Genomic DNA, 14,012 nt, shown 5'->3' on the forward strand with positions numbered 1-14,012 from the left:
CGGCCCGCAGGCCCCACCCCAGGCCCCGCCCCCAGGCGACCCCGCCCCGGGCGTTCCCTTGAGCGGCGGGTCCTGAGCCTAGAAGATTAAGCGGGACCCGGACGCCGCCCCCCAAGTCTAGTGCGCCCGCAGCGCAGGGCAGTGGAGTCACCCGTTTGTCAAACACTGACGGAGCACTCACTGATGCCAGGAACTGGGGGGCAAAAATGTCACCCATCCTGAGTTAAGCGCCTGCTATGAACTAAGGACCAGCCTGTGGCTCCCGGCGTGGCCGGAGGCGGGACCCGGGCCTCAGCACCGGTCCTGGGGCCAACCAGGGACCTGTCTTGCGTTCCTCAGTCCCTTCCCAAGCCTTTCCCTCCTTTCAGCCTGCTCCCTGGGATTGTGATATGGAGTCCCCGGCCGAGGCCACACCGGAGCAAGGCTTGAACCCAATCCAGCTTTGATGCCCCCTTCTCCAGCATTCACAGCACCCCCCCCCACACACACACACATACACACACATTCATTCATTGTTTTCATCCATCCATTCTCTCCTATCTTCCAACCTAAGGGTCTCCAGGCTGTTTGTGGGGAAGAGGCAGTTTAGGGACCTAGGCTCCGATTTGGGGGTCAGACAGCCTGGATTTCAGGAGCTCTGTAGACCTTTGCTCATCTGCAAAATAGGGATAACGTGACTCCTTCAGGCGAGTGTATAAAGTGAGATGATTTGGCGGGGCACGGTGGCTCACGCCTGTAATCCCAGCACTTTGGGAGGCCAAGGCAGGCGGATCACCTGAGGTCAGGAGTTCAAGACCAGCCTGACCAACATGGTGAAATCCCCGTCTCTACTAAAAATACAAAAATCAGCCGGGTGTGGTGGTACATACCTATAATCCCAGCTACTCAGGAGACTGAGGCGGGAGACTCGCTTGAACCTGAGAGGCAGAGGCTGCAGTGAGCCAAGATCAAGCCATTGCACTCCAGACCGGGCGACAGCAAGACTCTGTCTAAAAAAAAGTGAGATGATTCATGTTAGGCCCTTAACAGAAGCATTGAGTAGCAGCTTGACTGTGGGCTTGTCCTGGATGACTAGAATTAGTGGGCACAGGGCAGTGGATGGGAAGAGGGACTCTGGGGGTTGGCACCGGGTTGCTCTTGTCCACCCCTCTGGGCAGGTTCTTCCTGGATATGCGGCAGGATTTTGATCCAGAACTCTTTTCAGGCCATGTGCTGGAAAGCGCCTCTGTTCCCACCTCAGCCCTGCACCCTCCAGCTGTCGGGAGAGCTATCATCAGCAGCACCATGGCAGGTCCTCTACTCCACTGACTTCCCCTACAAAGGCCCGATGACATGTGAAGAGGGGAGGCCCTGCCTTCCAAAGCTCATACTTAGTGGGAGGTCTTGCGGTGGGCAGGAGGAAGCAGAGTGCTTGTCTTCAGGGCTGGAGTTGAGGGGACTCACCCCTCCCCTGCTCCTGCAGAGATGCCTCTGAGCTGGAGCAAAAACCTCCATCCCCAGCCCTGTCCCCAGAAAAGGGCTGAGATGACGATCCCAAAATGGGGCAAACAGATCTCACCAATACCATGTCCCACACTCTCTTTTTCCAAATTGCATCACACAAGGACCACAGAATCAGGAAGCTGAAACTTCCCAGATTCTAGTGGGGTCCTCTAGAAGAAAAGCAGCCCAGAGTGAGGAGAAGTGCTGTGCTTTCATTTCCTCCCTAGGGCCCCATCATTCAGGGACCCAGCTTTCCCTGGCCTACAGGGCCTCCCCAACTGCCGCTGTCCAGGGAGGCCTCTCCTGGGATCCTCAGATTTCTTGGTCCCCATCCTAATGACTGTCTGCCCCTCTGTCTCTGGGTCTCCATTTTTTCCTGCCTTCATCCCCAACAGAACGTCCATTCTCTACCCTGCAGCACAAACTGTTATCAAGGCATGTGCTTAAAACCTTCCAATGTTTCCCACTGCACTTAGAATAAAACCCACTCTCCCTATGCAATCCACAAAGCTGTAAACCACCCAGCCCCCAGCCCAGCCTCCATCTTCCACCTCATTCCTCTCCTCTCCCCATCATGCACCAGGCTCTTCCAACCTGACAAGCTCTTTCCTGCCTCAGGGCCTTTGCATTAGGCTGTTTGCTCCACCTGGGGACACTCTTCCTTGACTCTTCAAGGATTGGACTCATCCTCCAATTCTTAGCCTAAAACTCAACTCAAAAAGACTTTTTTTTTTTTTTTTCAGACAGGGCCTCACTTTAGTCGCCCAGGCTGGGGTGCAGTGATACAATCAAGGGGCTCACTGCAGCTTAGGTGATTTTCCCACCTCAGCCTCCTGAGTAACTGGGGCTACAGGTGCGCACCACCACACCCAGCTAATTTTTGTAGAGACGGAGTTTGGCCATGTTGGCCAGGCTGGTCTTGAGCTCCTGGGCTAAAGCCATCCACCCACCTTGACCTCCCGAAGTGCTGGGATAACAGGCATGAGCCACCGCACCTGACCAAGGCTTCCTTCTTGACTACCCTATCATATGACCCTTTCTATGCACTTATTACAGTCTGCAATTACTGTTTGGTTACTGTGTGTCTCAAAAACATTTGGGTTGAAAGACTATCTGAATATTTGTGACTGAAAGACTATATGAATGAATGGGCAGTAGGGGTATGTTGAGAAAAAACTAGGGAGGGGAAGGAGCAGGGGCTGCTGAAGGGTTAAAGGCTGCCTGCAAGGTGGGACAACAAGAATCTTCTTCCCACCTTCAGAGTTAAACACACCTCTCCTGTCTTCTCTCTTGGCAGATCGTTGTCTACTTTATCCATTCACTTAATTTTCAGGTGTTCCAGGAAGCCTCAGATCAGTGGATTTTCATCACCAGTTGTGGAAAGAGATTCCATGCAGCTGACTTGTCAAACATGTGACAGTGAACCTGCAGCTCCTAATTGCACAGGGTTCCATGGCACAAGAGTGCAGGTACAAACGAAGAAAAACAAGATCCTTGACACGGAGGCATTTAAGATGTCTTTGAGGAGATAAAACAAGGTCTGGAGAATGTTTTCCAATTTTTAAAAATCAATTATGTATTAATTTATTGAGACAGGGTCTCACTCTTTTTTTGAGGCTGGAGTGTAGTGGCACAATCATGGCTCACTACAGCCTTGACATGCCAGGCTCAAGCGCTCAGCCTCCCAAGTAGCTGGGGGTATAGGTATGCACTATTAAGCCTGGCTAATTTTTGTTTTGTTTTGTTTTGTTTTGAGACAGGGTCTCACAATACTGCCCAAGCTAGTCTCCAAGTCCTGGGCTCAACTGATCCTCCTGCCTGGGCCTCCCAAAGTGCTGGGATTATAGGTGTGAGCCACCGTGCCCGGCCAAATATTTTCCTGTAAAGAGGAACACATGACATGATGTAAATACCATAGCAGTTATTACAATCAAAGAAAGTTTGCTTTCTGTATGTACACTTCCAGCTCTGGCCAGCTCAGCATATGAACAGCATATTCCAGACTCTATGTGACGGGTGTGCAGACCTCAAAGTAACTTCTCTTTTTAGAATGAGCTGTTTTACGATACAAGCTTTTGTCTTTTCTCCACCACGATCTAGCACATGGATTGTATTTCCATATTAGATTATAGTAGTTATCAGACTTTAGCAAATCTTCACCACCGGTAGGGCTAAGACATCTCAGATTTGAGTGCCCTGGCCCCGGATTTTCTAATTGCTGGGCTGGAGTCGAGCCTGAAGTGGTCATCTTCAACAAGCTCCCTGGTGGCACTGAAGCTCCTGGTTGGAGATCACACTAAGCAAGCACCGGTCTCCTGATGGCTGCAGCAGCCCCGCCGGGGCCGGGATCCACTCACTCCTCTATGCAGGCATGGAGCTGGCAGTTTACCACTTGGAAATAGAACCAGGGCCTGAGCAGAGGGCAGGAAGGGCTGGGGAGTGAAGATGTCCCCCGACTCGCCCCATTCCTGCACACGGGTAGGCTGGCCCACAGCCCGGCCTTAGCTCAGGCCCTGGCTTCCACTGCAGTCACACAAAGCCCCCTTTCACCGGCAAGGCTTCTGCTGCGCCACAGAGGCTGCTCAGGAGGTTTGGTTAACCTCGTTAAGAAAACAAACAGCTCCTGGGCCACGAGCTTGTGGGCGCCACGGGGCACAGAGGCTGGATTCTTCTCTGGGCCCAGGCTAGGCGGGTGGCAGCAGAGGGGTGGACTGGCCAGGAGGGGCCCAGCCACTGGGGGCTGTCTGAGCCACGGTGGACCTTGCCTGCTCCACCCCAGCCCAGCTCTGGTCACCAGTATCACCTTGGACAAACCCCCCTAAGGCTCAGGGTTCTTATCTGTCCTTATCCAGGGTCCTCACACAAGAGTGGTGTGTGGATTAAATGACAGCAGCTTTCACAGTGTTTGGCATGGGGCCCAGCACACAGCAGAGACATGTTAGCTATTATTGACTGAATTATGTGAATTTGCTGTTTTCGTAGGCAAAAAACGGCAGGCTCTTACCAATGACATGGTTCATCCTGATGGATACTGACTCGCTGACAACAAAAGCAGATTCTCCTATTTCTTCCGTACCCTGAGATGGCAAGGTCAGCATAAAAAAAAAAAAAAAAATTAACAATTTCAACTACTAACACTGCAATAAGGATTTTTCTGATTTCCTCCATATTGTGCAACCAAAAATAGTAAAGAAATAAATTGGAGGCAGAGGTTGATATAAATCACCAACTATGCTGTTCATCAGAACAGCCTCAGAGTTCCTACTGATTACCTTGTTAATAAGTACATTTTATAAATTGAAATTAAGGGAGGAGAGCACCCCTCATATTGTCTTATGCCCAATTTCTGCCTCCAAAGAAAGAAGAAGTAAAAACTAAAAGGCAGAAATGAAATCCACAGGCAGACAGCCCGACGCCGCACCCTGGGCCTGGCAGTTAAAGATCAACCCCTGACCTAATCGGTTCTGTTATCTATAGATTACAGACACTGTATAGAAAAGCACTGTGAAAATCCCTGTCCTGTTTTGTTCCGATCTAATTACCAGTGCATACAGCCCCCAGTCACATACCTGCTGCTTGCTCAATCAATCACGACCCCCTCACGGGCACCCCCTTAGAGTTGTGAGCCCTTAAAAGGGACAGGAATCACTCACTCAGGGAGCTCGGCTCTTGAGACAGGAGTCTTGCCAATGCCCCCGGCCGAACAAACCCCTTCCTTCTTTATTTCAGTGTCTGAGGAGTTTTGTTTGCGGCTCGTCCTGCTACAAAATAATAAAATAGAACATTGAAAAATATCATTATGTTTATTAGATTTTGGTGTAACGTGTCTTTTAAAAAAAAGAGTGCTACTAAAAAGCATTGGTACGGAGTTGGTCCAAACTCTACATTTCTGTCAACAGGCGGAAGCGAGGCGTGAGGAAGAGGTAGGGTATTGGAAGCGGCTGTGTTAGAAGGCACCTCTGACAAGCATGTCCCGTCCAAGTCCTTAGAACAAAGCTTGGCCCAGGACAGGCAGGCCCCAGACCCGGCACTCCAGCCAGCAATGTCACTTCTAGGAGTCTCCTATCCCCTGCCCAGATAGGACAGCAGCAGCTCAGCTGCTTCACACAACACGACTCAGGTCTGGCACAGGGAGAGCTGGCAGAGGCCACCCCAGCACTTTGACAGCACAGCTCTCCAGGCTGCGTGTGGCGATACAGCAACTCCCAGTGCCTTTCAGAGCCCTGTCAGCCAATCAACCAAGCGGTCCCTCTGGTATGCCAAGCACCGCGGTTCAAGAAACAAAGACATGAGGGACCAAGAACTGGGGACAACAGGCAGAAGCCAGGAGGGGCAGGAACTCCAGGCCTCGACGTCTGGAAGGGAGGTGGCCCTGCCTCATATGCTAGCCGTCCCCAGGGTGCTGCCGGGGGCTTCAGCAAATGGAGTTTTTCATGTCTGCCATTAAGCTCCGCAGCTACTCACCAAAGCTGCTTCTGTCTTCCAGCCTCTGCTACTACTCCACTGGGCAACCCCTGCCCATCTGGGGAAAGAGTGTCTCACAGATGTCAGAAAAGCTCCAATGCTTACACACAAATGGGACTTGTCCTTAACAGGCCTACTGTGTGGATGCCTTCAGGTCTTGAAGAAAACAACCTAGGGCCAGGTGTGGTGGCTCACGCCTGTAATCCCAGCACTTTGGGAGGCTGAGGCGGGCACATCACTTGAAGTGGGGAGTTCGAGACCAGCCTGGCCAAAATAGAGAAGCCCCCATCTCTATAAAAATACAAAATTTGCCAGGCATGGTGGCATGTGCCTGTAATCTCAGCTACTTGGGAGGCTGAGTCAGGAGAATCGCTTGAACCCAGGAGGCAGAGGTTGCGGTGAGCTGAGATTGTGCCATTGCACTCCAGCCCGGGCAACAAGAGCAAAACTCTGCCTCAAAACAAAAACAAAAACAAACAACAACAACAATAAAACTTAGCAGGTTGAGGGCCGGGCGCGGTGGCTCACGTCTGTAATCCCAGCACTTTGGGAGGCCAAGGCAGGTGAATCATGAGGTCAGGAGATCGAGACTATCCTGGCTAACACAGCGAAACCCTGTCTCTACTAAAAATATAAAAAATTAGCTGGGCGTGGTGGCGGGCGCCTGTAGTCCCAGCTACTCGGGAGGCTGAGGCAGGAGAATGGTGTAAACCTGGGAGGCGGAGCTTGCAGTGAGCTGAGATCACGCCACTGCACTCCAGCCTGGGCGACAGAGTGAGGCTCCGTCTCAAAAAAAAAAAAAACTTAGCAGGTTGATTTCCAGGTTCCTCTTGTCTGTCCCCATCTAGATACCTAGACTGTGTAGGACAGGGTGTGGCAGAGAGGCCATGAGAAGAGCTTGAGTTCGTCTTAGCTCCGGGGTGTGACCTGGGCCAGCTGCTTCAGCTCCCTGAACCTGTCCTTAGTGTGGGTCATGAGTACACCCTGCAGGCTGACAGCACTGGATTTGAGCTATCTCAGGACCCAGAGGCAGTTCTTACTATAGTTAATAATTGGGCCCGAGAGTGGGAAGGGGCGGTCATGGGCAGTCTGTCCCCTGCTCTGGCCGCAGGAGCCTCGTCTATTTTTCTTGAGAGGCTGCCGGTGCTCCCCTAAGGGGAAACCTGCGGGTGGGGCCCTTGTGGCCATTGCCACTGCCGCTCATAATGGAAGAGGAAGCAGTGAGCTCTGAAGCCCCGAGGGGGCAGTCATTTGGAAACAGTCACATCTCTTTATGGAAACGTCCTGTCTCGGATTGGACAGGGTTTTTCTGTTTCTTTTCTGGACCCAGACAAAGAGCATCCTGTGGAGGGCGAGCAGCTGGCTTCCTCTGAGCAGCCTTGGGTGGGTGAAAACCCGAGGTCTGGTCATCAGAGCCAGAGGAGCATTTCCACAACAGACAAGGGCCAAAGGAGTGAAAGGCCTGTCTGGGGCAAGCCTTGTGGGGCCTGCAGACTTCCCCAGGGCACTGAGCACCAGTCTTACCAACCATGGTGAGGCCTATTAAACCTCAAATTAGGCCAGATTTCCAGATCTCCTGAAAAATTCCCAGATCTGGCCTCAGTGGCCCACAGGCTTCTACGGCAATGATCTTGAGCTGAGGAGCAGCCATTGCCCCGGAGGCTCCTCTGCAGGTGGAGGAGGACACCGGGATGGGCAGAGACAGTGCAGTCCAGGACCCCAGGGAGTCCCGGCTCAGGAGGCTACAGAGACCGCCTCAGAGCTGACACCACACAAGAGAGTAAAACCAGAGGCTGAAGAGGACGAGGGACACGGGGCCACCGCTAGTCAGGGTAGGGCAGAGGGGCGGAGCAGGGGAAGCTGCCCGAAGAAGAGGTATGTGACGCAGGCCTCAAAAGATGCACTGGACTGTTTTCCCAAAATGAAAATAGCTTTATTTGATTTTTCTCATTTTAACGATAATACATAGAAATTTTAAGCAATACAAAATGGTATTAAAAATTAAAGGTAATGCAAACTTCCATCTCTAGAGGTGACCATATTTATTAACAATTCAATCAACATCCTTCCCATAAAGTTTTATATAAATGTGAATATCATGCAATTCTATAACCTGCTTTTTTCACTCAAAAATGAGTTTTCCTTGTCAATGAATACAGCTATATATCATCTTCAATGGCTGTAAAATATTCAGTGGTGTAACTGTACCATAATTCATTTAATCCCCTCCTGATGGACATTTTAATTGGCTTCAGTTTTTGCAACTGTGAACAGTGCTATGATGGGCGTTTCTGGTTAGTCATCTTCAAGGATTTGGTTTCTAGAAGCGCTTATGAGGATCCTCGGTGAATGTTCTGACACACAGGCAAATGCGCCCCATCTCCTTACACTCATACTCTCATCTAGGGCACTGGAAAATGCCTGCTTCAGACAGATGTAATTCTGAGACTGAAGATGGGGAAGGGAGAAAGGGTGCTTAAGGTACCAAGCCCAGCATTAACCCAGCCTCCTTGGGCCACACAGAAGCGAGAAGTAGCACATTTGCAATCAGTTTCCATGAGGTGTCGGCACTGTTGGGAAGGACTGGGAGATAAAGAGGGAAGGGTGAGCTGGGTCCTCTCACAGACAGTATGAATGCCAAGTGGCAGAGCCTGTGACTAGGGAACAATCATTTCACAGTTACCTATTTGATACCTGTTTTGAGCCTGAACCTTTGCCGGGGCCATGGAGTTATAAAGGTATAAGACCCCAGAGTTTACCATTTGGTGGAGACCGTACATCACCCAACTTTATCACAAGATGCCGTATCGGCAGGTGACACGTGCACCAGAAGACAGGCTTCAGTTGTTCTTGTCCATTTATCTCAGATCAGGCATGACCCTGTCCAAACATGGAGCAGAGAATCTTAGCCAGCGTCTCCGAAGACAGAGTGTATATCCAGGCACGTGCACGCTGGAGCACAGATGTGTGCCTCTATGCTTGGAGCCGGGGATCCCCGTCGTCTTCTCCCGCCCTCCCCTTCCCCCTAGGCTGCCAAGTACTGGTGGGGAAAGTCCCACCACCTTGGGGCTTGATGTCCCTGAAGTCTATGGGCTTCCCGTGGGCCCTGAGTGTGCTCGGCAAAGGACACGCCCTCCAGCACCCCGCACTCTCCAGCCACATCTTGGCCCCATCCTGAGATTTCCATGAGTTCCTCTCCTTTTTTAAAACTTGAGTTGCTTCAAAGACTTTTTTTTTTAGGGTTCCCAGTTCCAGGAGCATTCAGAATGAAAATCTTCTGGGAAGAGTTAACAGTTGCTAGCATTTTTGTATAAGCGACAATTCTGTCTTATTCCCATTTCTCTCATTTATTCTGGCACTGAGTACTGACACCGAATACTGGGATCACACCAGCTCGAAGTCCAGTCCTCATCTTCAGCACTCTGGAGCCCAAATGCTGAACTAGCCAAGGGGAAAGCAGGGAAATGTCGACTTGTCTCCATACCTTTTATCTAAACCACCTGGCTTAAATAGGTAAATACGACATTCCTATCTCAGGAAATGTTAATTATCAAGCACGAAACTTCCCCTCTTCGGCCTCCTCTCCACCTACAGATTCTTTCCTGCGGCCTCAGCAGTGAGGCACCCTGTGAACACAGGTCCCCTTCCTGTGCTCTGGGCTGCATTTTCTTCCAAACATGGCCCTGATAGTCATTCTCTTTCTCTTCTCTGAATTTTATTAACATGCTTAAGTTTGCCCCACCTTTAAATAAATCAAAGCCTCCTTTTACTCTATCTCCCCTACTTAAAGCAACTGGCCTCCCTTCCAATCCAGAGCAGTTTTTTTTTTTTTTTTTTTTTGTGACAAGATCTTGCTCTGTCACCTAGGCTGGAGTGCAGCTGCGCAATCGTAGCTCACTGCAGCCTCAACCTCCTGGGCTCAGGCGATGTTCCTGCGTAGCTAGGGCTACAGGCATGCAACACCACACACCCAGCTAGTTGTTTTTATTTTTGTAGAGACAGGGTCTCACTATATTCCCCAGGCTGGTCTCAAATTCTTGGGCTCAAGTGATCCTCCCACCTTGGCCTCCCAAAATGCTAGCAATACAGGCGTAAGCCACTGTGCCTGGCCCAGAGCCGCTTCTTAAACACCTTCAGCACTCACTGCCCCCACCACTGCTTCCCCTCCCATCTGCCCCAAACCTACTGCCTCATGTGTTACAAAGGGCTTCGCTGTCTACCCAGTGTCTGAGCCAGAAGGCTGCGGGGCATGCTAGCTACCTCCCTCTCCCCTCAGGCCTCTCATCAAATCAGGGACCGGATCTCAGTGGTTCCGAAACTCTCCTGAGCTCTGGCCCCACCGGACTTGCCCTTCTCAGCTCTCCTGAGGGTAGGGATGAGCCTGCCTGCTCTTCCTGCCTCCAGTCTCCCGCCTTCTGGTGTGTCCAGATCACGAAGCGACAACGGTAATGTGGAAAGTTCCTCCCTGGTCCTATCAGGCACCCCTGTGATGTGGCTCCTGCTCATTTTTCTCCATGGGCCTCACTGACTTCACCCACACCAAACCACTTGACATTTCCCTAGAGGCGCCTACCTCACACTGCCAGACAGACAGGGAGGTAGAAGCAACAAACACTTTTACACCTTTTAGACTCAGTTCAAGCATCAGGTTCTCCACAAAGTTCTCCCCGCTGGGCCCCCAGCTGGAACACCACCTTCTTCCTTTGTGCTCCTATTATTCCTTGTAGGGGCCTCTGGCTCAGTACCCCTAACCCATTACTGGCCTACCTGATTTCCACACGTGCAAGCTCTTTACAAAAATGCACAAGCCGTAAAGACAACTGGCCCCGCCAGCCTCAGGACACAGGAAGCAGAGGAGGAAGTTCTGAAACCAGAGGAGACATCATTCCAAGGAAATAAGAAAAAAAATAAGACTTAAGTCAGAATGATCATCAGATGGAACTTAACAAAGCAACCCGAAATCTTTGTCTCTCTGGGGGAAAGAGTTAACAACATGGAAAAGGGGGCAGACTGGAATAAACCTACAGGTCCGCACTCAAAACGTCAGTGTGAATTCCTGATTTGTAGTATCTGTTTATGTCAGGTATCTCTGCCCTATCTTGTTTCTATAAATCTCTCTCTCTATATACATCTTTGCACTGTATGGTGAGAGTGCAAAGGGGCAATGACATTCCAGTAACAAGAAGCACATTTGGCACCCAGATCTTGGTTTCTAAATAACATTCTCTGGCCAGGTACGGTGGCTCACACCTGTAATCCCAGCACTTTGGGAGGCTGAGATGGGCAGATCACCTGAGGTCAGGAGTTCAAGACCAGCCTCGCCAACATGGTAAAACCCGGTTTCTACCAAAAATGCAAAAATTAGCTGGGTGTGGGGGCAGGCACCTGTAATCCCAGCTACTTGGAAGGCTGAGGGAGGAGAACTGCTTCAACCCGGTAGGTGGAGGTTGCAGTGAGCTGAGATTGTGCCATTGCAATCCAGCCTGGGTGACAAGAGTGAGACTCTGTCTCAAAAATAGTAATAATAATCAAATCAAATAAAAACAAATAAATACCATTCTCTATTATAAGGAACCAAGACTCCCTGGAGAAATGGCTGATTCCAGGGCTGGGGCAGGGAACATTCACGATTAGCCTGGAACATCTTGTTATGCCAGAAGGTAAGAAAGTACTCAAAACATGATGGGGGCAAGCTAAAAACACACAAGAGGCTGCTATACATCTGGGACAATTTGAGAATTAAGATAAAATCAAAGCAATGGCTTGCAACTCTGAGTAAAATAGGAATCCCTGCATCCATATTGATAAACAAATGAATAAACAAATGGTGAGAAAGGATGTTTTTCTTTCTAGTAGAATGCCAACCAATAAATGTAGAAGGCATTATGGAGTTAGGAAATCATGTTGGTCAATCATGACAGTAATAACTCGGATAAGACTAATCAACTGATACTATATAACTCGTGAATGAGGAACAAAACACTTATATAGTCTCAAAGTATCTCCCCACAAATTACTTGTAAATTACAAAGGGGAAATGGTAAATTTAAAATGAAATCTGGCAGACACCAACCTAACCGCGGAACAGAGTTAACAACATCAGTGGGACCAGCTGACATTATATGCTGATCACGATGCACTGAGGACACACTGCTTCTGTGATGTTCCTGCCCAGAATGCAAAACCCTCACCTAGCCATGCAGAACCATCACACAAATCCAAACTGAGGCACATTCAACAAAATAGTCTGTATCCTTCAAAAATGTCATGGTAATGAAAGACAAAAGAAGGCTGAGGAATCTGCAGTATTAAGATACACGTTTACAAATGTAACACATGATCCTGCATGAATGGCTACAAAATACATTATTGGGATAACTGACAAAATTTAAATATGAATCATGGGTTAGATAACAGTATTAAATCACTGTTAAACTTCCTGATTTTGACAATAATACTTAAAAAAATACTGAATAATACTTAAAATAATTCTCTTCTTCTCTTAGAAGAGAATGTCCTGTTGTTACGGAAATGCATACTGTTTTGGGCATAATGGGGCATCTGTGCAAATTACTCTCAAATGATTAAGAAAATACAACATGAAGTAGATAAGGCAAATGGGATAAAATGTAAACACTCAGTAAATCTGGATAAAGGATATATAGGAGTTCTTTGTGATATTCCTGCAAATTTTCTGTAAATCTGAAATTGTATTAAAAATTTTAAGGTTACCAACAAAACAAAACAAACAACCCCCGACCAAGAATCCAACAAGGGATCAATCAAAATTATGGTACAGTCACCCTATGGAGGCCTTCAAATTACACAGCTTTACAAATCAACTTTGTGAAGATATATAACAATATAGAAAAATGCTTATAACATGTACAATGTTGAATGATAAAAGCAGGATACAAAATATTTTATGTGTATATTATTACAACTATGTAAAAGCAAGCATATAATAAAGACTGGAAGGATAAAACCAAAGCTGATGATAAGGATACTGAGGGGTAGGGAGAGTGACTTTTTCCAAAAAATTCACCTGTTAAAAAAAAATACTTGCAGCACTGGCTCTTCCCCTGCTGCCGCGTCAGTGTACAGGGAATCAGAATGTTTACTGCATTGTCTTGCCTCAGGTTGCCTCACCCCAAACCTTAGCCCCCCACCAAAGAGAACTGATAGAGCAGGACCTGGGGCCCCAGCGGCAGGAGTGTCTTTGGGTTGGAGGAGCTGGAGGTCACAAGGCTCCCATAGTGGCAGTGAGCAGCTCGAGCTAACAAAGGAGCTTCAAAGCCCACTCTGACCAGTACAGCTTGAGCAGCTGTTGACACAGCTAAGGGGGAAGCCCAGCCTTGACTGACCTGAGACTCTGGCCTCCCCTGGCTAGACTGGCAGAGATCTGTGTGAATACCCTTTGGTGGTGCGTGCAACTCCTGGGGGCTCTTGCTGGCAGGCTACCTCCTGGGCACAGACAGTAGAGCTTCTTTGAACCTCCTAAGGTTCAGGAGCTCTTGGATCACCCTATCTAGAGGCAGAGGGCATGGCTTTCATGTCTATGGAGATAAAGCATCAAGTCCTTATCAGATCTTCACACAGTCTACTGAGGATGTGTTTTGATGGGTGACAAAAATAGGTTTAGTTATAAATAAGACTTGCCATCGGAGGGCAAGACTCCGAACCCTGAGCAGCTTAGGGAAACAGGAAGAATAAAAGAGAAAGGTTCTTGCTTAACGATGGGGATACCAAAAAAAAAAAAAAGAGAGAGAGCGTGAGAAAGTCTCTGCCTCCTTTGCAGGAGAATAGGTTTTAATAGATTTTGCTCCTCTTATTTTAAGAGATGTTTTTAAAACTCCTTCCCTAAAGAAGTGGGAATACGAAACAGATTGAGATCCTCAGAACAGGTAGCTGAGGTAGGCAGAGAGAAAGAAACCCCATTTCCAGAGGGAAGCAGCAGCAAAACACTCATGAATGGTAGAGAAAAACTTACTATACCTGGGCAACTTCTTCGTTAGGAGTATTCCAGACCTGATTCCCAACTGCTCCCCAGCCTAAGCAAAAACCAC

The 14,012-nt window shown here is 48.9% G+C and overlaps 1 protein-coding gene across 1 annotated transcript in view; it reads right to left on the minus strand.

Annotated features, from left to right (window-relative positions):
* Positions 1 to 12,184: 12,184 nt before the first annotated feature.
* SNX1 (sorting nexin 1) overlaps positions 12,185 to 14,012 on the minus strand; it is a 41,540-nt gene continuing 39,712 nt past the window's right edge. Inside the window, exon 15 of the mRNA XM_011940423.1 lies at positions 12,185 to 13,997. Within this exon, the coding sequence (XP_011795813.1) occupies positions 13,842 to 13,997 (156 nt within the window). The 3' untranslated portion in view covers positions 12,185 to 13,841. The remainder of the gene's footprint in view (positions 13,998 to 14,012) is intronic.

This window comes from Colobus angolensis, unplaced genomic scaffold (assembly GCF_000951035.1).
Source record: "Colobus angolensis palliatus isolate OR3802 unplaced genomic scaffold, Cang.pa_1.0 Scaffold19, whole genome shotgun sequence".
Taxonomy (NCBI): Eukaryota; Metazoa; Chordata; class Mammalia; order Primates; family Cercopithecidae; genus Colobus; species Colobus angolensis.